We start from the raw sequence: 26,406 nt of genomic DNA, 5'->3' as shown, positions 1-26,406 counted from the left end.
TGGTACAACAGCTAATCACCTAATACATATTACAAAAGCTGAGCTCATGATTGGTTAGCAGTTAAACAACAAAATTCATTACTACTTCTCCTTTCTCTCGGCCCCTTCCGCGTATCCCTTGGCCACTGCATCCTGTTATTGTGCAGTTGACAAGGGCTCGCTGGCCTTGTTCCTTATCAGTACAGAGCCTTTTACGCTGAGTTGTTCATATCTTCTGCAACTCTCGGCTTGCAAGGTCTAGCACATCCTTCCTTATCAGTTGAAACTCACTAGGAGTCCTTTTAAGAGAGATTGAGTCACCCCCGTCACATTTCAGTCGCATTCACACCCACATACTCAGGGGCTCCAAGACAAGTGTCAAAGCTCAAACGATCACTTGTGTAACAAAGGATGAGATGTTGCCTGTCAAATCCTTGCTCCATCTTTTGGGTTCCTCTTCATCATGCTAGATCTAGTTTTTGAGCTGGTTTGAACCAATTTTTGGAAGGTCTTTTACTCCCTTAAGAAGTCAGAAAGTTATTGCAGTGAATTTTTTTCCCCTAAGAATCTTGCTTCTTCCTCCATATGTCTTAGACAAGGTGGCTGCCCATTGTCTTTGTCTCATTTTGAGTATCCTTATGGCCAGTTTGCCTTCCTGTTAGGACAGCAGAAAGCAGTGGCACATGCAAAGTGACACAACCTTGTCACCATCCTCCTGTTATTGGAGCCTGGGTCTCCTGATGAGTTGTTTCTGCTGTGGCCTTATCAGAGCACAGGCTTCATGATGTAAACATCTCATCTGTCAGTGTTTCAGACTGATCATTGTTGATCATGTTCTCGGTTGTGAATATAAGCCACTCTTCTAGGCTGTCGTGGTTTAACCCCAGCCAGCAACTAAGCACCACACAGCTGCTCACTCACTCCCCCCACCCAGTGGGATGGGGGAGAAAATTGGGAAAAGAAGTAAAACTCGTGGGTTGAGATAAGAATGGTTTAATAGAAAAGAAGAAATTAATAATGATAACACTAATAATATGACAACAGCAATAATGAAATGATTGGAATGTACAAATGATGCGCAGTGCAATTGCTCACCACCCGCTGATCGATACCCAGCCAGTCCCCGAGCGCCGATCCCCCGCCCCCACTCCCCCCAGTTCCTATACTAGATGTGACGTCCCATGGTATGGAATACCCTGTTGGCCAGTTTGGGTCAGGTGCCCTGGCTCTGTCCCGTGCCAACTTCTTGTGCCCCTCCAGCTTTCTCGCTGGCTGGGCATGAGAAGCTGAAAAATCCTTGACTTTAGTCTAAACACTACTTAGCAACAACTGAAAACATCAGCGTTATCAGCATTCTTCGCATACTGAACTCAAAAACATAGCACTGTACTAGCTACTAGGAAGACAATTAACTCTATCCCAGCTGAAACCAGGACATAGGCCTTGCTCGATTAATAGTTTTTGCTGGTGCTCTCCTTCATATCAACATCAGTATTGCTGCTACGAATCTCTGTGTTTCTATCTGCACGCCAGCCTTCTTGGAACAGGTAGATGGATGTGGTGTGTTGTGATTGTGGCATTTTGTAGCTGAGAGATGACTCTTAGAACTGGTGTAGGAGGAAGCAGTCCCTTTACAGGCTGTCCACAAAGCTTGCTGCCACCCCGGTATTGATCATAAAACTGAGACCCCAGATTAACACAAATGCAAGCTGTAAGTGCTAAGCAGAATATTGGCTTTGCCAGTTCGCTAAGTGTCCCTAACTAATCATTCTGCTAAAGTAATTATGTCTGCTTTTTGGAAGCCAGCAGGTATCCCAGGCATATTTGTGATATCAGCAACAGAAATAAATTTAAAAAACCAACAATTCCTTGTTACCAGCACAGTTCTCAACAGCCCAGCTGGTTAACTTGCTGGCCTAACCTCTTTTTCTATTAACGCCTAACTCTTTTCTGCTTTTTTCAAAGCCTGTTCCTTTCTCACCAAGCTGTGATGATGCCACACACTAGGCTTTTTCCTCACTGAAGTGACAACTGTGCAGTCCCTGGCTTCTAGGTGAAATGGCTGGTCCTGGAGACTTAGCTGATTACTAAAGAAAAAGTAATTTAAAGATTTGCTAGTACTTGCCACTTTTGATCTATCAGCCTCCCATTTGTTCACTCACAGATGTGGAACTTAGGTAAAAATAGTAGTAAGGCAGTGTAAGGCGTTTTAGTGACTGATTGCATGTCTTGGTTTTGAAATATAACAGTGTTTGCTCACTTTGGCTAGAGATCAAATGTCCTGTCTCTGCTTCCTTCTGATGGAGGCTGTGACTCTTACTCTTCTGTCCCAGCAGGCATTTCCCAGTTAATTATTTTGAAGACTGAGCAGGCCCCCAACTTCATTAGGTCTCTGATTGCAGAAGAAAGATAATATGTGGGACTGATGCAGGGCTTCCCTCAATCTTTGCAAAAGAGATTTTTTTTTTTAAGAGTTTGATCACAGCATAACATGTAAGTGTAAGAAGAGGAGAGAAGTCTGGCAACTTGATTAGCAAACTGAACTTACCAGGTAAAATTTCTGTTGTATGTTATGCTGAAAGCAATGTGTTCATGTTGTGGAGAAAAAGCCAGAGAAACATTGATAAGCTGCTGAACGAAAACCCTTTTCATTGACTGCTAGCAGTGGATTGCCCCTCATTATTTTTTTTTTTGTTCGACCTTTGTGTCAAGAGTTATTAATCCTTGCAGAAATAATCAGTGATTAACAGGATGTTTACCAAGAATATAGCACTGCTCTTCTCGAAGAGACAGCCTCCATAGAAAGGGATCAGCAAGTACAGGAATTGGCTTTGAGTGTTATTGTGATAGATGTCTGCTGAATAAGCCACAGGTGAAGGCCATTTCCATTTTTTATTTGCTTAATGTGTAAACCAGGCTGTTTCTAGTGGTCATGACAAAGGAATTTTGTGTATGTGGTTATATGGCTCTTGCCTATGAAGTATTGGGAGTCCCTGCACTCACAACTTTGAAAGGCTTGAATAATTAAAAGTTAGGGTATAGGAGAAGTAGAATAGGTGGAACTTAACTAACCTAGATTGAAGTTTTCCATTAAAATGATTGTGAGAATGGGTACGCATGTCAGGAGAATTAGTGTGTGTTAAAGATGTGAGCAAACTATGTAGTGATTAGTAAATGTATATTAATGTAGCAGAATTATTATGGTACACAAAGCCATGACAGATGATATTTTCTACACAATGTGTCCCCTTGACACGAGTGCAATGCTGCTAGCTTTTTGTCTGGTCAAAAAAAGGAAATTAGTGTGCTAGTTGAGTTACTAGCTAGAGATGCCAATTCCCTGGGTGAAGTGGGCTCTGAAAGAAGAGCAAATACTTCACAATCTTGAGATACAACAACTCCCCACTGATGAAACTATTATTGCAGTTGAAATAATAATACCATAAATATTCTCACTAGATGTTCACTTAAACGAAAGTGCAGTCTTCTGCTCATGAGCTGCATGCTAATATATCAGTGTCTGCTTGATAAAGGAGGTGTAAATTGGTTCCAGGAATGCTCAGTAAGAATTTTGCTCAGCATCCGATCTGATAACATTTGGGAATTAGTTGGAAGGGGAGAGGTTCTTCAGAAAGACAGAAGAAAAGGAAACTGGGAATGCCAGGGAATGTCTGTATCTGAACTGTACCATAATCTGTGGCTGTGCTGAAACCACACAGCAAACTGGTGGTGAAGGGAACAACGAGCAGCTGAGGCAGGCACAGCCAGGAAGCTGGGTTGTGGTGGAGGTGCCTGGAAAAGAAGTACATCAACTTGATGAGTTTACACAGGCTTAGCTCAGACACGTTTGTGTGAGCTGCAGCTATGCTTCTAGCTATACGCTCATGGTATATGTTTCAGTCAGAGGAAGCCAGCCTAAGTCTAAAGAAAACATTCTTATTCTGTTTTCATGAATGTTTTTCTATTTTAAAAAAGAAAAAAAAAAAACCAACAAACTGCGTAGCACTCAGCAGTCCCCTTTACGTTTGCAGTGCAAAGAGTAATGGCTGCCTATATCAGAACACTTCCACATGTGTGGCTTTTATCCTTTCTACCAGCTCCACAACTTTTTTTCAGTATCTGTGTTCTCCCAGGCAAAACAATTAAAATCTTGTAAATGTTTCCTGTCTCTATCCATTCCTTGCCATATACACATTCAAATCTGTCACCTGTTTTATATTACTTCCTATCTTTCCTCATATGTGCTAAATAAAATGATATATAAATGGAAGCTGAGACAGAGCTGGTCTTTGCCTCCTGTGCCTCCCTCTCTCTGCTATTGTATGGGTAAACCATGGGTAAACCAAAGCAATGCTGTGAAGGATAGGAAACCTCATTATAATAGCTGTTTAGCTGAAATAAGGGGAAGCTTGAAAGCATGACTAATAAGCACCTAAGTAACAGACTAACATGCCGGTATCTGCAGCCATCAAACATAATGCTGTCAGAGAATACCTGCAGTAGTACATGATGGTGTCTGAATATAGCACTGGAATATACAGCATGAACTGCTAAGCATTAGATACAGCTTGGAGGCATGATTAATGCATGTGTAATGAAAATAATTGATGGAAAAAAATGCATGCTAGAAGAAAATCACAAGCAGGAAAATGCATTATGCAATGTATAAGAAATTATTTGTCTATAAAGGAGAATGATCAATGAAAATCTTTGGGTTTGGGGTGCTGGAGAGTTGAGGTCCCCCCAAAATGCATCATTATATTGCCAACACACAGTGTAGTGATTCCTGCTACTGAAATAAAGGAAATGCATGGCTGGAGTGGTGGCATGCTGAGCTTTGTGGGTGAGCAGTGTTCTGGAAGATCCAGATTTGGAGACTGATTTGGGAATCTGTGCTGCAAGTTGTGACCAACTGTGTTCACAGTGGCTGGTGGGAGAGAGTTGTCTGTGCTGTGCCTGGGAGGAAAAGCCTACGGTGTACCTGGAGCCCTTGTGTCTCAAAACGCCCTTCTGAGTTTGAACAGATTCTATAGGTACATCTAGATGCATATGGATGAAGAAATAGTTACCAGAAAACAGGAAGCTGAAGAGAGGAAAAATACATGCCGAGAGGCAGTGTGCGAAAGTGTCTGAGGAAGATACAAGCTTCAGAGCCAAGAGGTCTTGCTGAATCCACAGGAACTGATGATCCCAGGACATAGTCAGATGAATCTACACAAGGACACCAGCACACATGCCATCAACAATGGGTTGTATAACTCGGGCCACATCTGAGAAGGGGGGTGGTGGCTATATGCTGACAAAGATTACAGGATTAGATATGCATCTGCAGAAATAGATGGACTTTCTGAGCATTGACCCTGAAGCCACTGGCACATCAGTATGAGCCTCTGTATCCTAGAAACACACTGTGGTCAGCTTCCCCTTCCCTACTGGGTAACAATGCGTGATTGCAGGTGTGTGAATCATGAAAAAATAACTGAATTTACTGTCTGGATAATTACCTGCTATTAATAAGTCTACTATAACAGCTTAATAAAAGGTATGCTAATAAATATTGGTTGATCTGATCCTGTATCAAGGGAAAAGGCAATTTACAACACTTAAACTCCAAGGGCAGAAGACTTATGATGATACCTATCTTTGCCTTTACCTGTCACTCCCCATGGTTCCTTAGAGAAATCTTCCTTTTGCAGCCTAACTGCTTGTTTGCTTCTGTTCTTGTACTTAATGTTCTAGGAGAGTTTCACGGTCCTCTGCCACTTCCGAAAATGTCTTCTCTGTTCACTCTGATTCCCTTGAGGTAGCACAAGGTCAATGATTTGAATGACTTACACTTTGCTGTGACTTTGAGGTCAGGTGTATTAGAACAAGGTGGAAATGAACAGACACATTAATGAGAGAGGAGGTCCCTGGAATTTCAAAGAATGGGGTTAAGTATTTCATACTGAGCTTTGAAACAGTCATGTTATAAAGAGGATACAGGTTCATGGCTTAAGATGGCCATCCATGTGCAATGCCCTGCATGTCATATGCTATGTGACTTTGCAACCTGCAGCACCTCCTCCTTCGTTTAGATCAGGGCTGCAAATCACCCCCTGGAAAACTGTATTCTTCTCACAAATTGTTTGAACAGGAAGTTTGAGTTAATTCTTGAATACAGGTTATAGCCTCTTCTGACGGCTGAGGGTGGTCCCATGGCTGTGAATGTCTGATGGCCCATATACCTAAACATCTGTCCTGATTTCGGCTGGGATAGAGTTAATTTTCTTTCTAGTAGCTGATATAGTGTTATGTTTTGGGTTCAGTATGAGAAGAATGTTGATAACACACTGATGTTTTCAGTTGTTGCTAAGTGATGTTTGGACTAAGCCAAGGATTTTTCAGCTTCTCATGCCCAGCCAGCAAGAAGGCTGGAGGGGCACAAGAAGTGGGGAGGGGACACAGCCAGGACAGCTGACCCCAACTGGCCAAAGGGGTATTCTATATCATGTGACGTCATGCCCAGTATATAAACTGAGGAGAGTTGGCCTGGTGGGGTGGCTGGGGAACTAACTGGGCATCGGTTGGCGAGTGGTGAGCAACTGCATTGTGCATCACTTGTTTTGTACGTATCCTTTATTATTATTGTAATTTTATTACTGTTGTTATCATTGTTAGTTTCTTCCTTTCTGTTCTATTAAACTGTTCTTATCTCAACCCACGAGTTTTATCTTTTTCCTTCTGATTCTCTCCCCCATCCCACTGGGCGGGGGGAGTGAGCGGTTGCATGGTGCTTAGTTACTGGCTGGGGTTAAACCACGACAAGATACTCTTCCATGAGTGACCTGCTGGCTCTCTGTGCATTGGCCATGTGAGCAATGCAACAATGCAGAAGAGCCTAACACAGGTGGTGGCTGCAGTTGTTGGGAGGGATAGAAGGCGGAGTATGTGTCTAAAAAGGTTTCTTCTGCCAGAGGAGCAGGTGTCTCCACAGAACCCCTTGGGTGAGGGACCTACGGGGGAAAGAACAACCTTCTTCCTTTTCTGCAAATAAATTCGAGGTATTAACTATATCCGTGGTTTCTGAAATTGAAAACAAACAAAAATGGTTCAGGAAACTGATGTGGTTTTTTTACAGTATGACTTCAGCTACTGTTCCAAGATTTCAGAAATACATAGTTTCTATTGTTAAAGTATGGTAATTTTGCAGTGATTGGTTGTTCCCTAGAAGGCTGAAAGTACTGATGTATTTAAACGAAAATTGGACAATCCTGAAGTCCAGCTATGCTTTCAAAAGCCTAAAGGCAATTTCTTCACACACTAGAAACGGTGCTTTGATTTTGCCGCCTTTGTTTCTTTGACAAAAGCTTATGTGCCCTTTCAGATTCAGGGCTTTTAACTCTATTTAGCACATTTACATTAAAATGTTATAATAAAGATTACATGGTTGTGACTGGTAAGTTTCAGATGTTAATGAGCTGTCACCAAATCACAGTTCTTCATCATGATGCAGCTGTGCTGTGGGCAACCCATTTCCCTGTGGATACTGCTTAAAGCCTCTGCACTCTGGGATACTTCCTGCTTTTGCTTGAAAATAAAAGCATGAGTCATTCTGGAAGGCAGTTAAGGAACAGATGAAACGAATAGCAAAGAATGACTTGCATAATACCCCCAGTCGACTTCCAGATCTACTTGTAAAACCTTATCAAGTTTCTCTGATTTGTCCTTTTCCAAAGTTTCTGGTTGTTTGTGTGTGTTCAGACTGTGTTATGGGAAGGGCTAATAGAAAGGAAAATCAATAGCACGGGCTTGGGCAGGAGGCAAATGATTTTCCAACTTCAAAGCAAGGCATGAGGTAAGTGTCTTCTAACTTTTACTTAATTTGGAGGAAGGAATTGTAAGCAGTGAAGGGCTCCCAAATTGTCAGGGAAAGTAAGATTCCTTCTTTCTTGGGAATAATTAGTATCTATAGTGATAAGAGTTATTCTAATTAAAATAAGTTTAAAAAGTAGTTTGAGTATTATGATTACTTACTGAGAGCTATACTTGTGTGCCTAATGACTGCTGTTGCCTATTTATTTGGAATCAGAGCCTGCTGTGGGGTGTGTATTAGTTTAAACCGTGTGTGTGTACACAAGTCTCCTGCTTGGGGGGAAAAAAATAATAGCCAAACACAAACAAGCTGACACCATTACAGCTGTTGCACCTTTTTCTTACTTCCCCCACTGTCCTCAGTGCCACAATACCCTACCTTCTGCAGTGACTGTATTTCAGACACTTGCCATAAGCAGGTTATTATAAGCCAAGTTATTATTTAGGCAATTACTTTTTTTTGTATCCTTGCTGTCTGCTCCTTACGAGAAATAGCTTCACCTTGCCATCACCAATGCTGGAATTGGACTTTCTGTTGAAGCTGCTTGGTGTATCTGCATTTCCTGCAAACTTACCAATGCATTCTGTATCTGACTCTTTTGTTGTCTTTTGTAACTGTTTACGTCTCCAGGTTGTGTGACTGTGAAAATGTCTCTAGGTCTATTGCAATTTTGCAGGGTTAAGGTATTAAACTGAAAGGTAAAGCAAATGTTTATATTAATTCAATTTCATCTGCTCCTTCAATGTGAAATAAAAATATTTCTGGAATTCCTGGCTAACACTGGGCATGAAACTTTGCTTTAATGCTTTATTAGACTAATTCAAATACACACTATTGTCTTCTCAAGCAAATCTATACGACAGCAAGTCTAACTTCTTCATTTCTTGCTCAAGGAAGTTACACCAAGCATAACCATAGATTGGTTGTACTGTTTTTGTATGGTGGGTCTTGAAGTGTGTTGTCAAACAGTGGGATCGCCTCCTGGTAGGTTTCTTACAAACATAATAGTCATAGATGGTCCCTGGGGCAGAGAGCTTGCAGCTGAAGACAGAATGTGTGTAGGGTAGGTTAAAGCAAGAAAGGAGCAAGGTACACGATGTGATGGCAGCCAGTGTCTTACTCCTCTGAGGTGGGGTTAAGACATGGTAAGTTACATGGATGAAAGCTTTTGTAAAACAGACTGAGGGATGGGGCAGGATGAAAGGCTGCGGGTTGGAGTGCATAGTACATGGCAGACTTGGAGACTCCAGATGCTCAAAGACCAGTTTCCTATTTTGACTTGTGCTTTTAGTTTTGCATTACTGTTACTTCTCCTTTGCAGACTTTCCCTAGGCCAGCCTACCTTGGGTAAGGTGTAGAAAGAGACCTCAGGTGGGTGGCTCCCTTCCACTTGGGTAAACTGTCTCCTGGTGTTTCTGGATCCAAGAAAAACATTAGGAAAAGAGTGGTTTTGGCATCTCCACTCTTAGAGAGTGCTAAAATAAACAAAACCAAAACCAGTTTCACCACAGACTGCCCCAGATAACCTTCAGGGCACTGTTGTGATGAAGGAAGCTCTGTTCATGTTCTCTCTTTATTTCTGCAGACCAAGGGCAGAGATTAGCTTGTACCTGTGCGGTGCCTGCTTTTAACTATTAGAGCTACTGATTCAAAGAATCTAACTCAATAGCTTGATTAAGAATTAAGTAGGTATTCTTTATTGGCAGCGCTGGGTGCACGGGGGATCGCTCCACCTATTGTGCACACCGTCAGGTCTAATTGTGCAGGTTAAGTACAGGTTCTACATACATATTCACTAGATTTCTGAGAAATGTTATACATATTCATCAATTTTCTGGGAAACTACTAGCATATGCAAATGTCCTTTACGCAGGCGCATTGAAGGTCTCTGGTGGTCTTCAGGAGTCCTCTGGTGGTCTTCCATAGTCTTCCTCACTTGTCTGCTACTTGACCCTCTTCAGGTGATTCTGTGCAGCTTGGTCCTTTACATGTTTTGATACAACTTATCCTAAAGAATACACATTAGTCCCTAAAAAAAAGTTTGTTAGTGCTCTTATTATCTAAGTTTTCATTAGTGATGTAAAACCATATGGCTAGTTGAAGCTAAATTACTTACAAGGACGAGAACAAAGGCAGGAATTCTTATCTTTTCCGGCCCTATCTATTCAAGCAAGGTCTCTGCTTGTGCCTTCTCAACAAGACTGTAAATTCATCAAACATTTAATTAAGTTTTGTGATTGCTCATGGCTCCCTCTTGCTCATCACTCCCAAGTACCAGTCTTTGACAGGCTTAATCCTTGACAAACACCAGTCCTTGGTATGTAAAGTTACAGAGAGTTAATCAAGACGAGCTAGATCATTAAACAATAAGCAGTTCGTTCTCTATATCAATCCCCCCTTTTCTTTAAACCTTTGCAAATTCTTTTGCAACTATAGGATTCCACTACTTCCGAGAGACTGTGTAAAATATTTTGGAGTTTCTACTTGATGTCTGATTTTATTTCGTTTCCAACTTTCGTAATTTTCTACCATGGCCATCATGATCTGGAGAATCACAGACCTGTGGGTCCTGTAGGGATGACTATCCATGGCCTCTCAGGTGCTCTCTTTACTCTTGAATAGTGAATCCACGCCGGCTGTTCCTTGATCTTAATGGTAGTGAAGGTTATCAGCAACACTTGATAGGGTCTATCCCACTTCTCCTCCAGAGGTTGTCCTGAAAAAAATCTTTACATATACATAATCACCCGGTTTAAAGGGATGGATCGGTTGATCTAACCCTCTAGCCCTAGTTCCTAAAACTTATTTATATTTTCCAACTGCTTCTGGAGGGATACCATGTAGTCACACAAATACCCTGTACCCAATTGGGTTAAATCTTCTCCTGTAAATTGAAATTGATATGGTCTCCCATACAATATTTCAAAGGGACTTAAATTTTCCTTTGTTTTTGGTTTCACTCTCATTCTGAGCAGTGCCAGGGGAAGAGATTGGGGCCAAGTTAGATTAGTCTTTTGACCAATTTTTGCTATCTGTTGCTTAATTACATGATTCATCTTTTCAACTTGCCCAGTTGCTTGAGGTCTATATGGGGTATGTAACTGCCGGTCTATCCTCAAAATTTTGCTCACCTGCTATACTAATTTGGCACAAAAATGAGAACCTTGATCGGAAGATATTGTTGCTGGAATTCCGAAACGATGAATGATTTCATTCAACAATATCTTAGTTACTTCTCTTGCTTTGTTTGTTCAGCAGGGGAAAGTCTCTGGCCAGCCTGAAAATGTGTCAGTCATGACTAACAAGTATTGATACCCCCCTTTTCTTGGGAGGTCTGAAAAATCAATTTGCCACTGTTGTCTTGGATAATTTCCTTTGCTAATTATCCCCAACTTTACTTTATTTGCCACATTAGGGTTATTACGCAAACAAATTTCACACTGTTGAGATATTTGTTTCACCATTGTATACAGATTGCGTCCTATTAATTTCTGATTTAAGCTTTTGTACAGGGCATCCGCTCCCCAATGAGTCTTATTATGTTCAGTTAAAACTGTTGTCCATATTAAATTGGATAGTATTACTATACGATTATCTGCTAAATGAACCCATCCATCTGACTCTACTTTACCATCCAGACCTTCAATTAATTTTAAGTCTTCCTTTGAATAATTTGGTTTCTGATTTGTACTTACAGTTTGGATTTTACTGTCTGGCATTAAGGATAATGCCTCTGCTTCCACTTCTTCCGCCACTTGCCTAGCCTCATAATCTGCTAGTCAATTTCCAATTTCTGAATCTGTGTTACCTTTTTGGTGTCCTCGACAATGCATGATAGCTACCTTTTCTGGTTGGTTCACGGCTTCTAATAGTTTTAAGATTTCTTCTGCACGTTTTATTTGCTTTCCTTGAGCAGTTAGCAATCTTCGTTCCTTCCAAATTGCACCGTGAGCATGAACTACTCCAAGTGCATATTTAGAATCTGTCCAAATGTTTATCTTTTTCCCTTTTGCCAATTCCAATGCCGGGTAAGGGTAATTATCTCCACCTTTTGGGTTGAAGTTCTGGAAGGCAATGACTTGATTCGATTACCTGTTGGGTGGTTGTGATTGAGTATCCTGCTTTACGTTGTCCCTGTTTTATAAAACTACTCCCTTTGGTACACCAGGAGTTTTCAGCGTCCTCCAGAGGTGGTTCTTTGAGGTCTGGTCGACTGGAATATATAGCTTCCACTGTTTCTATGCAGTCATGTGTCACTGGCTCATCCAAAGTTCCACTAAGAAAAGAGGCTGGATTGACAATGTTAGTAACTACAATTTCTACATCAACTTGTTCTACTAACACTGCTTGGTACTTTAAGAATCTCTGGGGCGAGAGCTAATGGCTTCCTTTTTGTTCCAAAACCGATGAAACTGTATGGGAGACTAACACCGTTATTTTCTGTCCCCTGGTAAACTTTCGGGCCTCTTGAATATTGATAACAACTGCTGCAACAGCTCAAAGGCAGCCAGGCCATCCTTTGCTTACTTTGTCCAGTTGTTTGGAAAATAAGCTACTGCTTGTTTATAGGGACCAAGTCTTTGTGCTAGTACTCCCAAGGCTATTCCTTGTCTCTCATGAGAAAACAGCCAAAATGGTTTTGAAACATCCAGTAGTCCCAGAGCAGGAGCTCTCATTAGTTCTTGTTTGAGCTGCCTAAATGTGTTTCATGCTCCTCGAGTCCAAGTTACTTTTGACTGGTCTCTCTTTATCAATTCATATAATGGGTTTACCAATAATCCATAATTATATATCCAAAGGCGACACCAACCTGTCATCCCCAGAAAGGTCTGCAGCTCTTTTACTGTTTGCAGCTCCGGGGTTCAGCAAATGGCTTCTTTTCACTCGGTCCCAAGCTCCCGTTGTCCTCCCGAGATTTGAAGTCCCAGGTAAGTCACATGCTGTCGAACCAGCTGGGCTTTCTGTTGAGAGACTTGATATCCACTTAAACCCAAAAAATTAAGAAGGTTCACAGTCCATCGAATGCAGCTTTCCCTGGTTTCGGTAGCTATTAAGAGAGATCCACATATTGTAACAAAATTCCTTCATTGTCTGGAGATGCCCAAGTTTCAAGCTCTTTCGCCAATTGATTTCCAAAGATAGTGGGGCTATTCTTAAAGCCTTGGGGTAACACTGTCCAGGTTAGCTGAGTTCTCCTTCCGGACTCAGGATTCTCCCATTCAAAAGCAAACAAATTCTGACTTTCTGTGGCTAAGGTCAGACAGAAGAAGGCATCCTTCAAATCCAGTACAGTAAACCAAACTTGGTTATCTTTCAGCTTTGTTAACAAGGTATATGGATTCACAACTACTGGATGTATATCTTCAGTAATCTTATTTATTGCTCTCAGATCTTGGACCAACCTATAACTTTTCCCATCTGCCTTTTTGATTGGTAGTATGGGTGTATTATATTCTGATTCACCCTCAATTAATATTCCATATTGTAGAAACTTATCAATTATTTCCTTGATTCCCTTCCTATCATCTAATTTCAGGGGATATTGCTTAACTTTGCCAGGTTCTTCTCCTGGTTTCAGCTGAATTACTATAGGGGCTGCGTTTTTAGCTTTTCCTGGAACCTCAGAGGCCCAAACTCCAGGATATACTTGATCAACAATTTCTGGAGGTACTTCAAATTTTGGTTCAGCTTGTATTAATGCCAAGCTTAAAATGTTAATTAGCTGGTCTTCCTTGATTTTTAATTCCATTTTTCCTTTTTCAAACACAATTTCTGCTTCCAATTGTTCTAGCAAATTGCCACCTAACAAGGATTTTGGAGATCCAGGCAAATACAAAAATTTATGTATTCCTATCTGTTTACCCAATTTATATTTAAGTGGTTTTAGGAAAAAAGCTTTTTCCTGCTGGCCAGTAGGTCCCCCTACAGTCACAAACTCTTCATCCTCCAGAATTAACCTTTAACACTGAATAGGACGCTCTGGTATCTACCAGAAAATCCACCTCTTCTCCTAGTTTCCCTAGCTTAACTTTAACCAGTGGATCCGCTAGGGTGGATTTCCCCTGGTCCCCCTCATTGACCAGAGGTAACATTGGCTACGACAGCTTGTGCTCCTCTCAGCTTAGGACATTGTCCTTTCCAATGGCCTATTTCTTTACAATAAGCACATTGATCCGATCTTAGGGGCTGGTATGAGCCTCCTCTCCTTCCAGTTCCCCGACCTCTCCCACGAAGGGAGTTGTCCTGCTTTCCCAGCGCAGCTACAGTAGCTGCGGCAATAGTTTTTCCCAGTTTTTGTGTCTCATTCCTCTCTCTGTTCTGATAAGTTCTCCAAGCTTCCTCTATCAATTTCTCCAAGTCCCTTATCTCAGGCTCTTTCAGTTTCTGAAGCTTTTGCCTTATATCTTCTGAAGATTGTCTCAGAAACAAAGAGACGAACTGTTGTCTTCCTACATCAGATAAGGGATCTAAGGTAGTAAATTTCCGTATAACTGCTCTTAACTGATCAAGAAACTCTGTGGGAGTTTCAGTCTGACCTTGTTTTACTGCATACAAACTTGACCAATTGACTGCTTTTGGTATCGCATTTTCAATACCAATCTTTATCCATTCTTGATATTTTTTCAACAATCAGTAGTCACTATCGTCATTAGGGTCCCAACTGGGGTCTGTTCTCGGTACGTGATTATCTACTGTACCGGGTAAAACCCCAGCAGTTATTTGAATTTGGACCTGAGTCCGAGCAGTCTTTATTATTAATTGCTTTTCAGTTTCAGTTAAGGCATCTAACATCAAATCGGTATCTTTCCAATCTGGATCTTGATTTTTAACGATTAAGTCAAATCTTTTAGCAAATCCCTCAGGATCATCCTGATATCCTTTTACCATTTCCCTCCATGAATCTAAATCATTCATCGTAAATGGTACTCTAATCCTCGCAGGACCGGTAGCTCCTATTGCCTGTCTTAAGGGAGCCTGGATTATTGGACCAACCTTACTCTGGGTGCTAGCTGTAATAGGAGTAAAACCTAAATCTCTTGTGCTCGTACTTTCATCAGGTTCTTTTGCACCCGTATCGTCAGTAAAATTACCTTCTACGGGTGTTAGAGGTAGTAAGAGTGGTGGAAAAACAAAATCTTCTATTCTTTCCTCAGTTTCCTTTAATTTTACGCATCTTTGTCCTATACTACATGCCGAACAACATCTCTTCACCTTCCCTGTAGTCCTTTTCTGCTCCTTTTCCATTGCTAACACAAGAGGATCTTGTGGGGCCAAATTAATGCCACGTTCTTTCTGCCATTCTGAATGATTTCTTAAAGTGAAAAACATAGCTATGTACATCACCTCATCCCATTTTCCTTCTTGTCTCAAAACCAACATCAATTGTAACAAAGTGTTACAATTCAATGTCCCATTAAAGGGCCATTTCTCATCATCGTCTAACTTATATAAAGGCCACCACTGATTGTAATATTTTATTAAAATTTTCCTGTCCACACTTCCACCTGGCAGTCCCCCTATGTCCTTCCAGTGATCCAAAATACAGCCTAAGGGGCTCTTTTTCAATATTCCACCCCTTTGTTTACCTCCCATATTACTCGTTTTGATTTTTACCTTTCCAACCACAAACAACCGTAACTGTATATGTAGCCCGTTCCCTCTCATCGTAGGGAGTCCAAACCCAACACTGAGGGCATTCAATATCCTCCCCACAATCTGTTTACAACCCCTGTTTGCACCATACGCATTCCAAGATATTCAAGGGCATACACTTGTTTCCTGGATGTAAAAGACACCATTCAAATACCCACATTTATATAATGCACCACACAGGGACTTTCTTATACCAACAACACAAAATGATTAAAACAATCAAACTTAAACTTGCAATTGTAACGCTAACATATAAATTCAAGTTCCAGATCATCAGTGAGTCACACTTTGTTCGGCTCCGGCTGTACCCCTTGTGGAGTTCTGAAACTGCGGATCAGAACTCCATACTCGCTTTGCAGCTGAGCTGCATCTCATTTACTCAAACACTCAACCCACAATTTTAGTTATCGTTTCAATTTGCAATCCAAAGACCAAAATCCACAAACGATATCCGTAATTCAGTTCCAACAGCGTTTACCGCGTTCGGTAACCGAAAACATCAAAACCAAATCCAAAACGTAAACAAAAGCACGTGAGTGGGTACCAAACTTGAAGCACATGGAGTATACAAAAGCATACAGACTGTACTGAAATAAAACCACCCAAACGTATACCACACCAAATGTATACCAAGGGTGCTAGCTACCTGGTATATGCCATCCTGCATAAGTTTGCCTTATGACTTATAGACAGCTTTTCAAATGATCAGTCCCAAAATAAAATAAATGTAAAAGCATGAAGAATAGCTTTACTCCTTTAGACGGTCCTTGTCTGCTCCCGCAGTGATCCGATTGAGGCGAGGAGTCACTCTGTGAAATCCCGGGGTACCCTAGGGAGTCCTGTTCTCAGCGAGAAAAGATTGTTTCAAAGAATCTAACTCAATAGCTTGATTAAGAATTAAGTAGGTATTCTTTATTGGCAGCGCTGGGTGCACGGGGGATCGCTCCACCTATTGTGCACACCGTCAGGTCTAATTGTGCAGGTTAAGTACAGGTTCTACATACATATTCACTAGATTTCTGAGAAATGTTATACATATTCATCAATTTTCTGGGAAACTACTAGCATATGCAAATGTCCTTTACGCAGGCGCATTGAAGGTCTCTGGTGGTCTTCAGGAGTCCTCTGGTGGTCTTCCATAGTCTTCCTCACTTGTCTGCTACTTGACCCTCTTCAGGTGATTCTGTGCAGCTTGGTCCTTTACATGTTTTGATACAACTTATCCTAAAGAATACACATTAGTCCCTAAAAAAAAGTTTGTTAGTGCTCTTATTATCTAAGTTTTCATTAGTGATGTAAAACCATATGGCTAGTTGAAGCTAAATTACTTACAAGGACGAGAACAAAGGCAGGAATTCTTATCTTTTCCGGCCCTATCTATTCAAGCAAGGTCTCTGCTTGTGCCTTCTCAACAAGACTGTAAATTCATCAAACATTTAATTAAGTTTTGTGATTGCTCATGGCTCCCTCTTGCTCATCACTCCCAAGTACCAGTCTTTGACAGACTTAATCCTTGACAAACACCAGTCCTTGGTATGTAAAGTTACAGAGAGCTAGATCATTAAACAATAAGCAGTTTGTTCTCTGTATCACTACTACTGTGGAGATGTTTTGATACCGCTAATTTTTATAGAGACTAATTACGTGAATTTGCATGTAACACTACAGATGGCAGTACTAGGTCTCTCTAAGCTTGCAAATCTAGTTCTTCAGGTTGTCTAGTCCACGTTTTTGACCCCGGGCCAAAGTGTTTGAAACACAGTAGTGCAGCACATAGGCCAATCACACAAAGCATGTGTTTTAAGCAGGGGGTTGTGGTGTTGTGAAGTAAGGTACAGAGTGAAGCTTGCACAGCAGGCTGGGATGGGGCAGGCACAGCCCTGCATGCTGTTTTGGTGGAGACGTGGGTGATTTCAGGAAAGTTACTCCCTTCCCAGCTTTTTAGCCTCCTAACAGCTGCAACTTTGTCAAGTGGCTCTGGAGATGGATGCACAGTCCGGATTTTCCCGCAGGTGTAGCGCAAGCCCCGTGGCCTGCAGCTCACTGGCTGTCCCCGGCCACTTTCCTCACAGGACGCTTCTGCTTCTAAAAGAATCCCCCCACGCGTGCCCCAGGCCGAGGTTCGCCCTCCCTGAGGGGACGGCGGGGGGGGGGGCACGGAGCCCGGCAGCGCGGCGCCCCGCGCTCGCGCCGGGGGCGGGACCCGCCCCGCACGCACCAATCAAAGAACGGGAATGGGGGGGGGAGGGGGGGTGTCAGTGGCACGAGACCATGGCGCCAAACAGCCCTTCCTCTTTCGGCCGCGGAAGGACGCTCCCGCTCTCTTCGCAGCCAATCTCAACCGCGCTCCGTCTCCCCGTCCCGCCCCTGGCGGCAAAGAACCAACGGGAGACGCTACTTCTTCACCCGCTCAGCCAATCAGCGACCGAGCCTAAAAAAAAAAAACCAACCCAAAAAACAAAAAAAAACCCCCACCACCCGCATCGCCTCCCGCCCGCAGCCCCCGGAGGTGAGGGTCGTTCCCGCCGGCGACCTGTGCTATGGTGCCGGGAGCGGCCGGTCTCCCCGTTCCCCTTCGCCGCGCGGGGTCAGCGGGGCAACCCACGCCATGACCCGGCCGCTCGGCGTGGGCGTGCCGCCGCCGGGTCCGCCCGTCACCAGGTCCCGACGCCATTTTACGCCGACGGCCGCGGCCGGAAAGACGGCCCAAGACGTCAGGTACCGGCGGGGAGCGGCTGAGGGGCGGACGGGAGCGCGGGAGGTGGCCGCCGACAGGTACGGTGCCCGCCCAGCGGGGCGCCTGACGGTGGCGGCGGGGCGCTCCCGGCGTGCACCGCGCGTCCGGCAGGGGGCGCCCCAGCGGGAGGCTCCCGGCGTGCACCGCGCCGGGCGCGGGCTGAGGCCACGGTGCCGTGGGCGAGGCCGTGGGCGAGGTCGAGGCCGCTCCGTGAGGGGTCGGCGGCCGCGGGAGACTCACGGTGCTGCTCCAGTGCCAGCCTTTCAGTCCCGGCCGAGCTTGGCAGGTGGAGGTGTGAGACTGTCAGGGAGCATGGCGGTGTGCTGGCTGCGAGGGGTGGCCGGTGCCCTCCTCATCTGTACTCGCACCACTGGGAGCTCCAGCCCTGAGGTGCTGGCCCTCGTTTTCCTGTGGTGATGGTGGTTGGTTGGCCGAGGTGGAAGGGGTCTGATAGCCAGGCAACCTGATGGCTTACACAGAAACTGAAGAAAATGTCTGGCTAAGTACTGACTAGCACCTTCAGCACATCATTCAAAATATGTGAGTCTTCCCGCGTGTTACCCATCTGTCCTCCTATCTTGCGTCTTGTTGTCTGTTAGCAAGTCTACCTGTAGAGCTAGGTAGGCTTCAACAGTTCAGCTCTAAAGAGAGGATTTCAGTTGTCATTTATTCAGCTTTTGAGCCCATTCCAGCTGTGAAATTTACTGCTAACAGTGCTGGAGGACAAGGTCTCCCATGAAGGCAGTGGCCGTCAGTTGACAGTTTATAGACATGACAAAGCTTCAGAGGCTGTCAAGTTAAATAAGTTTTGTTTCTTGCAGTATGAGGCAAGTCATAATTTTCTTGTGCCATTTGCAGCACTTAATTTGTTCATTTTGGCTAATCCTCTTTTTTGATAGCGCTGACATTTGGAGGACAGGAAGAAGATGAAAGTTCAGTTTCTCTTCTGTGTTGCTTCTTGCCCAAGAAAATGAAACTGCTCTGTGTTTTGGTTTTGCTGCGGTCATCTGAAAGACCGTTGTTGTGAGGTTTTCTGTGCGACTTTCTTTTCTGGTTTCTTTTTTTGTTGTTACTTCTACAGGGCTTTTCAAGATGCTTCATGTCATTAAAGACATAGTAACATTTTGTAGTTTATTCCTGTGTTGTGTGGCTTTGCTTTCTCTGAGCTATTACTAGTGTTTCCAGCACAGATTTTTAAAAGTATAGTTTTTATCCAATCAGAGATAACCACTGATATGGCTGTAAACACTAATTATTTTCAAAGAATATGCAGGGGGGTATCTTTTTAAACAAGTGAAAGAATTTTCTCCTTCCCTCTTTCACACAGGTTGTGCCCTTAATTTTGAAAGACCTGAAAGGTCTGTTAGGTGCATCTCCTGGCTGTGTAGCTTTTTTCTTTGTCGAGTGAGATCACGTATTTATGGGGTTTGCCTTTTCTTATCAGGGTTTTTTTAGTGGCCTCCCTGGTGTCTCAGTTAAGGTGAGATTTCACAAAAAATAGTGGAATAATTTTTAGTGGGGATAAATATGTTTTGCTGAATTTATATATTTCGCTGAAAAGTGTTAACCAGACCTATGCAGTTGTTGACAAAGATACATGTCCTGGTTTCAGCTGGATAGAGTTGATTTTCTTTCTAGTAGCTGGTATAGTGTTACGTGTTGGATTCAGTATGAGAAGAATGTTGATAACACACTGATGTTTTCAGTTGTTGCTAAGTGATGTTTAGACTAAGTCAAGTATTTTTCAGCTTCTCATGCCCAGCCAGCAAGAAGGCTGGAGGGGCACAAGAAGTGGGGAGGGGACACAGCCAGGACAGCTGACCCAAACTGGCCAAAGGGGTATTCTATACCATGTGACATCATGCCCAGCCCAGGATAGAAACTGGTGGAAGTTGGCCTGGGGGGATCGCTGCTCAGGAACTAACTGGGCCCTGGTTGGCAAGTGGTGAGCAATTGCATTGTGCATCGCTTGTTTTGTATATTCTAATCCTTTTATTATTATCGTCACTATTATTTTCTTCCTTTCTGTTCTAATTAAACTGTTCTTATTTCAACCCATGAGTTTTACCTTTTTCCTTCCAATTCTCTCCCCCATCCCACTGGGTGGGATGGGGAGTGAGTGAGTGGCTACGTGTTCCTTAGCTGCTGGCTGGGGTTAAACCAGGACAAGACATTAAACAACTGTGACTTTCATGTCAGGTAAAAAAGAGTGAAAATCAGTAATTGTCGTTGCTTCATCAGTTCTTCATTCTTTTAGGGCTGCTTATTTGATCTCCTTTTAAAACAATAGTGGAAATTCTCCTGTAAAGAGTTTGCGAACAGTTATGGTCTTGTTCACATAGAAAATCACATGTTCTTTTTGTAGTTTAATATGTATGAAAAGCAGGTTGGAAAGCCCAGTGCTTTCTTGTGTTCTTCCTTGTACTCTATCACATACTTTTTTTTTTTTTTCCCCACCCTTTGGTTTTGTTTGAGGTTTCTAGTACACTTCCTTGTCTGAGATACAATACAGCACTTGAGAAATTACTATTTTTAGTTGGACAGTTCCTATCCCTTGCACTTCTAAAAACCAGAATTACAATTGCGAAGTAGAATATGTCAATGGATAAGCACTTTAAAACAAATAGTCTAAGACAAACCACTCTCCATTCAAGTTAAACTTTTATCCCAGGCACAAAAAAAAAGAGGAGGGCCCTTTTTTTTAGCCACAGTGTGTCTGTTCTCTCAGTTATGTTATACAAGGTTTTGTATAATTATGGAACAAACATGAATTCTGTTACAAAGCTCTTGGATTTAGCATAAAAGAAAGCAAAAAGATACAACGATGAGACAGTGGATGTGGGAGGGAGATAAGCAGTCATTTGAAATCGGTGGCTGTGGAAAGAAGGAAGAAGATAGCAGAAGGCTTTGGTTTTGGTTTTGATTTGTCTTCAAGTGCGGAGAAGAAGCTGAGAGGTGACTGAAGATGAGATTTGGACTGCCAGCAGTGGTCAGTATTCCAGATGGGGCTTTAACCTGGAAGGAAGAAGTACAGTTGCTTACTTAAGAAAATAGAAGGGTTTTGGAAAGATAGGTAGTGCAGAAAGCTGTGGGCACGGGATGACTTTGCAGCTGCGAGAGCAGTCACAAGCAAGCATTGGGAGTGTCCTGAGGAATGCAAGGTGGAGAGAAGGTGAAGTCAGGGTGTCAGAGTGGGAGGTGGTCTAGGGCAGACAGAAAAATCAGTCAGCAACAGAAATAACAGCGAATAAACCTGCAATTTAGCCTTTTGATTCTTCTATTGAACTGAAATTTGGGGACCCTGTTGCTTCAGCATGTGGGAAGAATGAGTGTATTTTGGCCTATATCAAATTAAGCTGGGACAAGTTGGAGGCAAGTAGTCTTTGACAAGTACTTTTTTTCTGCTCTCTTTGGTAGGCCAAAAAGACAGTTTTATGTACTCACATATTCTGTTTACAGGTGGCTTTTCATTGAGTTACAGTATTCTCAAACATCACTGCTTGCCAGTAGCCTGCTTAAAGAAGTATCAATGCATTATAAACAGCTTTTTGTATTTGTGTAGGTGCTAAAAATGCAGAAGCCATGTTAGAAAATGCAAAAGTGAAAGTAACAAGCTTATGGAAAGTTTCAAAATTAAATCCAAGTTTAGTTTAAACAAGTGAGCAGTGGGTTCTTCTGGCTTGAACTTCAAAAATTATTATTGAGTCTGTGAAAGCAGAGTCATGTATGGATTCTTGAATGTTAGCTTAGAATCTGGAGTAAATAAGTCTTGCCTTTGTAATCACTGTTACACAGACAGTAACGATATAGCTTTGTTTTGGGAGGCACAGAAAGATTACAAAAGATGGAAGGTCTTAAACAAATCTGTGCTATTCTTGGTTTCTCACACCAATATCTTGTTGGAACTTGAAGAGACACTTCGAAGACAGGCATAAGTATAGCCTTGAAGTCATTAGTAAACTTCCTTGCTATGTGGGAGAAGATAGCAAGTTCATAGTATTTTATGATGAATGATGAATACATTGATGTATTTTAATGTTCAAATTGTATGTTACTCAGACAATCTGCCCGTTTTTAGAAGTGATATTCTCTCATGGAGAAATGCCTTGGTGTTCTCACGTCCCACTTATTCTTGCTAGAGAAAGTACTTCTGATTTAAGCTATTAATTATCTTGTTTATGTGTAAAAATAAGATGGTTGTAGACTGCTGTTTCTGTTGGAAGCCAGAAGATGCCCGTAATGTGTGCTGGGAGGGAGCACAAAAAGCCACTGATATGTGTATTTTGTTAAGGAGCAGTGCTGGTACTAGTTTCTGCTGAGAAGTCTGGTAACTGTGCAGATAGGAATTTGTGTTGGCACCAGATGTGTGGAAAAAAGCAACAAACTGTGGTGGACAAAGGGTTTTGGACAAGAAGAAGGTTACAGGATTAGTTGAACTTTACAACTTGCAGATAGAACTTTGTGATTAGACTTGATTGCAACTAATGATGCATTGAAGAGGGTTTGGTCACTGATGGTATTGATAAGGCCAGCTGCTTACCACTGTTAACACTTAAAAATATTACAGTAGGAGTTAGCAGCTCAAGGTGTTGACACTGGAGATGGAGAGGTTGTTAACACCATCACATAAGGTACTGGTGAGGTCTCATCTAGAATACTGGACACAGGTGAGGTCAGTCCCATTTAAGACAGCTTAGTTTAAGCTGGAAGGGTGGTTAAGACTTACTAGGATGCTAAAGGAAACACTTTGAGCAAGGAAACTGACAGGTTTGCTTCATTAGCCAAGCAAGTGAAGGCTACAAGACTATGAGGCTGATGATGCTTTCTCTGATCTATCAGAAATAAGAGCTGCTGGCCTGAAAAAATATCTGCAGAAATAAATTACAGCATTTTAATTTTACCAGTATTCACTGTATGGGCATTTAGGTACTGTTCTTTTAAAAAGATAAAGTTATGTTTTCTCTTCAGAAACCAGACCATTACAGAGTTCTTCAAACCAGTTTCAAACAAAGGTAAATACGTGTTTTTTAAATGGGAGATATTTCTATGAGTTTTAATTATATAAATGTGCAGAAGTATTGTCGAATCTCATTCCAAATAGGAGCAGCAATATAATGAGTATAGCTTACCAAATATCTCAAAATGTGCACATTTAAAATTTTTTTCTAATAATGTAACTGAAAACATAAATTTCCTATTAAAATTAATTCCTTTAAATAGTGATGCACTTATGATTTTAAGTTATTGTCTCATGCTTAAGCTCGATTGTTTATAACAACTGAAGCTGTGACATAGATAATGCATTTCTTTGATATGAAAGAAATTGCATGGCACTAGCAAAACTAAATGATTAAGTAAATTAATTTTGGATTGTGTGTGAGATATAAAATATCAACTAATACAGTCCAGTAAGATTGGGGGTTTTTTTTCCAATATTGTGATTGTGAATAATTTGTCTTGTCTTTTCTTTCTTAGACCTTGGCCATAAAGACAGAACTGTGTTGTGTTCACCGGACAAAGGAAATGTGAAAGATGCAGGAATTGGACTGTCAGTTCTATGCACTGAACGTTTTGAAAAGAAAATTTCTCCTCCAAAGAAGGTCAGAAGAAAAAAGATGCCAGACCAAACACCAAACACAAGTCCTGTGGTAGATGCCTTTCGGAGAGGAATTAAGGAGGAAAAGGACAGTGTAAACATTTTAGAGAATGGCAGAGCATGCAAGGCACTGGGTTCATTGTACCCAAAAGTTGTGATTCAAAAACTCCTTGTTACCACAGGGTCTCAGAGCTTTTTCTTGGCCAAAAAGGATAAAACTGTCAAGTCAGAACAGGGAAGAAATGAGAAGTGTCTGGGTATAACAAGAGCACCATTGTCTTCTGGAAGTAGTTGGGAACAGAAAACTGACTGTATGGATCTAGAAGACACTAGTTCAGACTCTGACAAATGGGTTTCATCATCAGAAGCTGATACCCAAAACCCCTGTGCTGGAAATAATGGCACTGCGAACAACATGCCTCTGTGCCAAAACCCAGGTCTTCCCATGAAATTGCCCTGCGCTCCAACTGACTCTGAATTTAGGTTGTCGCTGGAAGCGCTCCGCAGAGAAAGGAAGCGGAAGAAGCATAGAATGAAACAATCTAAGCCACATCCTGTGAAGCCATTCTCAGGAACAAGTGTATCACATCAGGTGTGTTTAAAAGAGTCGTTAAAGGTGGAAATCAGTGACCCATTGTGCATGCGATTTTTTTTTTTTAATTATTTTTTTATTTTGTTTTTTCAATGTAGGATGAGATTCTTGGTGCTGCCTTTTTTAGATGTAACAAAAGTTTATGCTCTTTTTCTATTTCTTTGTAAATTTTAGGTCATGCTTGGGTAAGGTGGTTCTTAACTATTCTACAATAAATGAGAAATCCTGGTTTAAAAGCAGGGGAGATATTCTGGGTTAGATGCAAGCATGGAAATGCAATGGAAGTTGTAACTTAAAGACATTTTTTCTACAAAATACAATTTAATCTTAAATGTCTTATAACCTTGTGTTTTCTTACAATGTAGTGTAGGGAACAGCCTAGCAAATTTCTGCTGGTTAGAAGTTGCAGTTAATGGCAGTTCAGATTTATGCACTTAAGCCACGATATTTAGATAGAGTGGGAGTGGTCCTATTAAGTATGTAGTATTTCATTACAGGCTGAATTATATTCACTTTTTGTACCAACCAAGAAAACCCTTTAAAAGTTTGCTGGTTATTTGCAAGGAAGATCACTATATGTGTGTCCATAATGTGCTATGAATGGAACAAAAAAGACTGTTAACTTGTGTTTCCTTTTCTCCTTAGCACCCCTCCCTCTGTTTTTGCTTGTCTGTGCTTTCTGTCATTTTGTTGTTTAAGTTCCTTATGACTTGTTTGAGGAAAGCCAGCTGGACTGTGTTGCCATATAGCCCAGGGACACAAGTGGCTAATGGCCCTAAAAGTGGAGCGATTTAGAACTGGTGGCCAATCTGAAGAAAAGGTGTAAAATTTGGGTTGTGGAGAGTCCTTTTGTTGAGATCTTTGCAGCTGTGTCTTAAGTTTGTCTTGAAATGAAGTATGTTGCCATATTTCTGGGGGGTGTGTGGAACTAAGCCTGTGCTGGATTCAACACTTGGCTCAAGGTGTCAACATCCTGGTTTTTAAAAGTATGTGATTAACATTTTTTTCTCCGTCTTTATTTTTAGGGAAATGGATGTCCTTTAAGAAAAATACAACATTCTGGTTCAAGGGAGACTGCCTCAGGTAGAAGCAGTGCTGAAAATACAGAATTAATTAAACCTTTAAAAATAAAAATTTAATAAATTAAAAAATCAGGTTCATCACTTAGTGTCCCTTTTTAATGGCTTTTTCCCCTTGAATTTATGTTTTTCTGTTTTCTTTCTCTGAAAAAAAAAAAAATTACTGCTGTGTAGTCAATGTTATTTCTAATGGCAAGCTTGAAGTGGTTTAAAAGTAATTTGGGATTATAGTGAAAAACAGATTGTTTGTAACTTAATTAGAAATCATTATATTTCTTTGTCTTAAGCACTTAATCTCTGATTATTTTTATGGTTTCTCTTGCATTTTGGAAAATTCACATTCACTGTGGTGGTTAACAAATTTTGCCTTTCAGCTTAATCCAAAAAGAACATTCTTGTTGAACTGAACACTAAAGTTTAGCTGGTATTCCTGTTGCTTTTTGTCCCTTTTAACCACATAATTCTGTTCTATGGTAGGTAGAACTGAATATAAAAAGCTCATGTGAATAGAAGCTTGAGCTAGGTCAGTAGGATGATTAAAAAAAAAAAAAAAAAAAAAAAATGGAGGGGGGGAACTCAAAACAAGGAGCATATTCCCACCTTGTGGGTCCATGGCTGTGTAAACCTACCAGACTGTCTGCTACTACGCTTTACTTTCCACCTATGCTAGCACTGGGACTTGGCCGGCGGTGCAAGGAGCTGATCTGGCTGAAAATGGAGTTGGGAAGTTCTGGGCCACATCAGCTCCATGAAGTAGCTTGCCATGATGTGTCCAGGTGCTGGTGCCAGCTTAAGGCAGGAAGCAGAAAAGCATAGTAGGAAAGTGGGCTCTGGTTCCATAGAACTATAGCCTGAAAACAGATTTCTTCATATTCTGAATACTTTTGTTGTGACCACTGTTAAAATTATTGCAGT

The 26,406-nt window shown here is 41.8% G+C and overlaps 1 protein-coding gene across 5 annotated transcripts in view; it reads left to right on the top strand.

Annotated features, from left to right (window-relative positions):
* Positions 1-17,952: 17,952 nt before the first annotated feature.
* SLF2 (SMC5/6 complex localization factor 2) overlaps positions 17,953-26,406 on the top strand; it is a 31,439-nt gene continuing 22,985 nt past the window's right edge. For 2 of the 5 annotated variants that reach the window (XM_075026262.1, XM_075026266.1), the window contains exons 1-4: positions 17,953-18,262; positions 23,193-23,236; positions 23,700-24,412; positions 25,438-25,495. In XM_075026262.1, the coding sequence (XP_074882363.1) occupies positions 18,096-18,262; positions 23,193-23,236; positions 23,700-24,412; positions 25,438-25,495 (982 nt within the window). In that variant the 5' untranslated portion in view covers positions 17,953-18,095. Of the gene's footprint in view, positions 18,263-18,695; positions 18,765-20,406; positions 21,214-23,192; positions 23,237-23,699; positions 24,413-25,437; positions 25,496-26,406 lie in introns of those variants that run through there. The other 3 variants (XM_075026263.1, XM_075026264.1, XM_075026265.1) reach the window with 3 other exon arrangements.

The sequence above is a fragment of the Buteo buteo genome, chromosome 4 (genome assembly GCF_964188355.1).
Source record: "Buteo buteo chromosome 4, bButBut1.hap1.1, whole genome shotgun sequence".
NCBI classification, from domain to species: Eukaryota; Metazoa; Chordata; class Aves; order Accipitriformes; family Accipitridae; genus Buteo; species Buteo buteo.
This window is presented reverse-complemented; position numbering and strand designations above follow the sequence as displayed.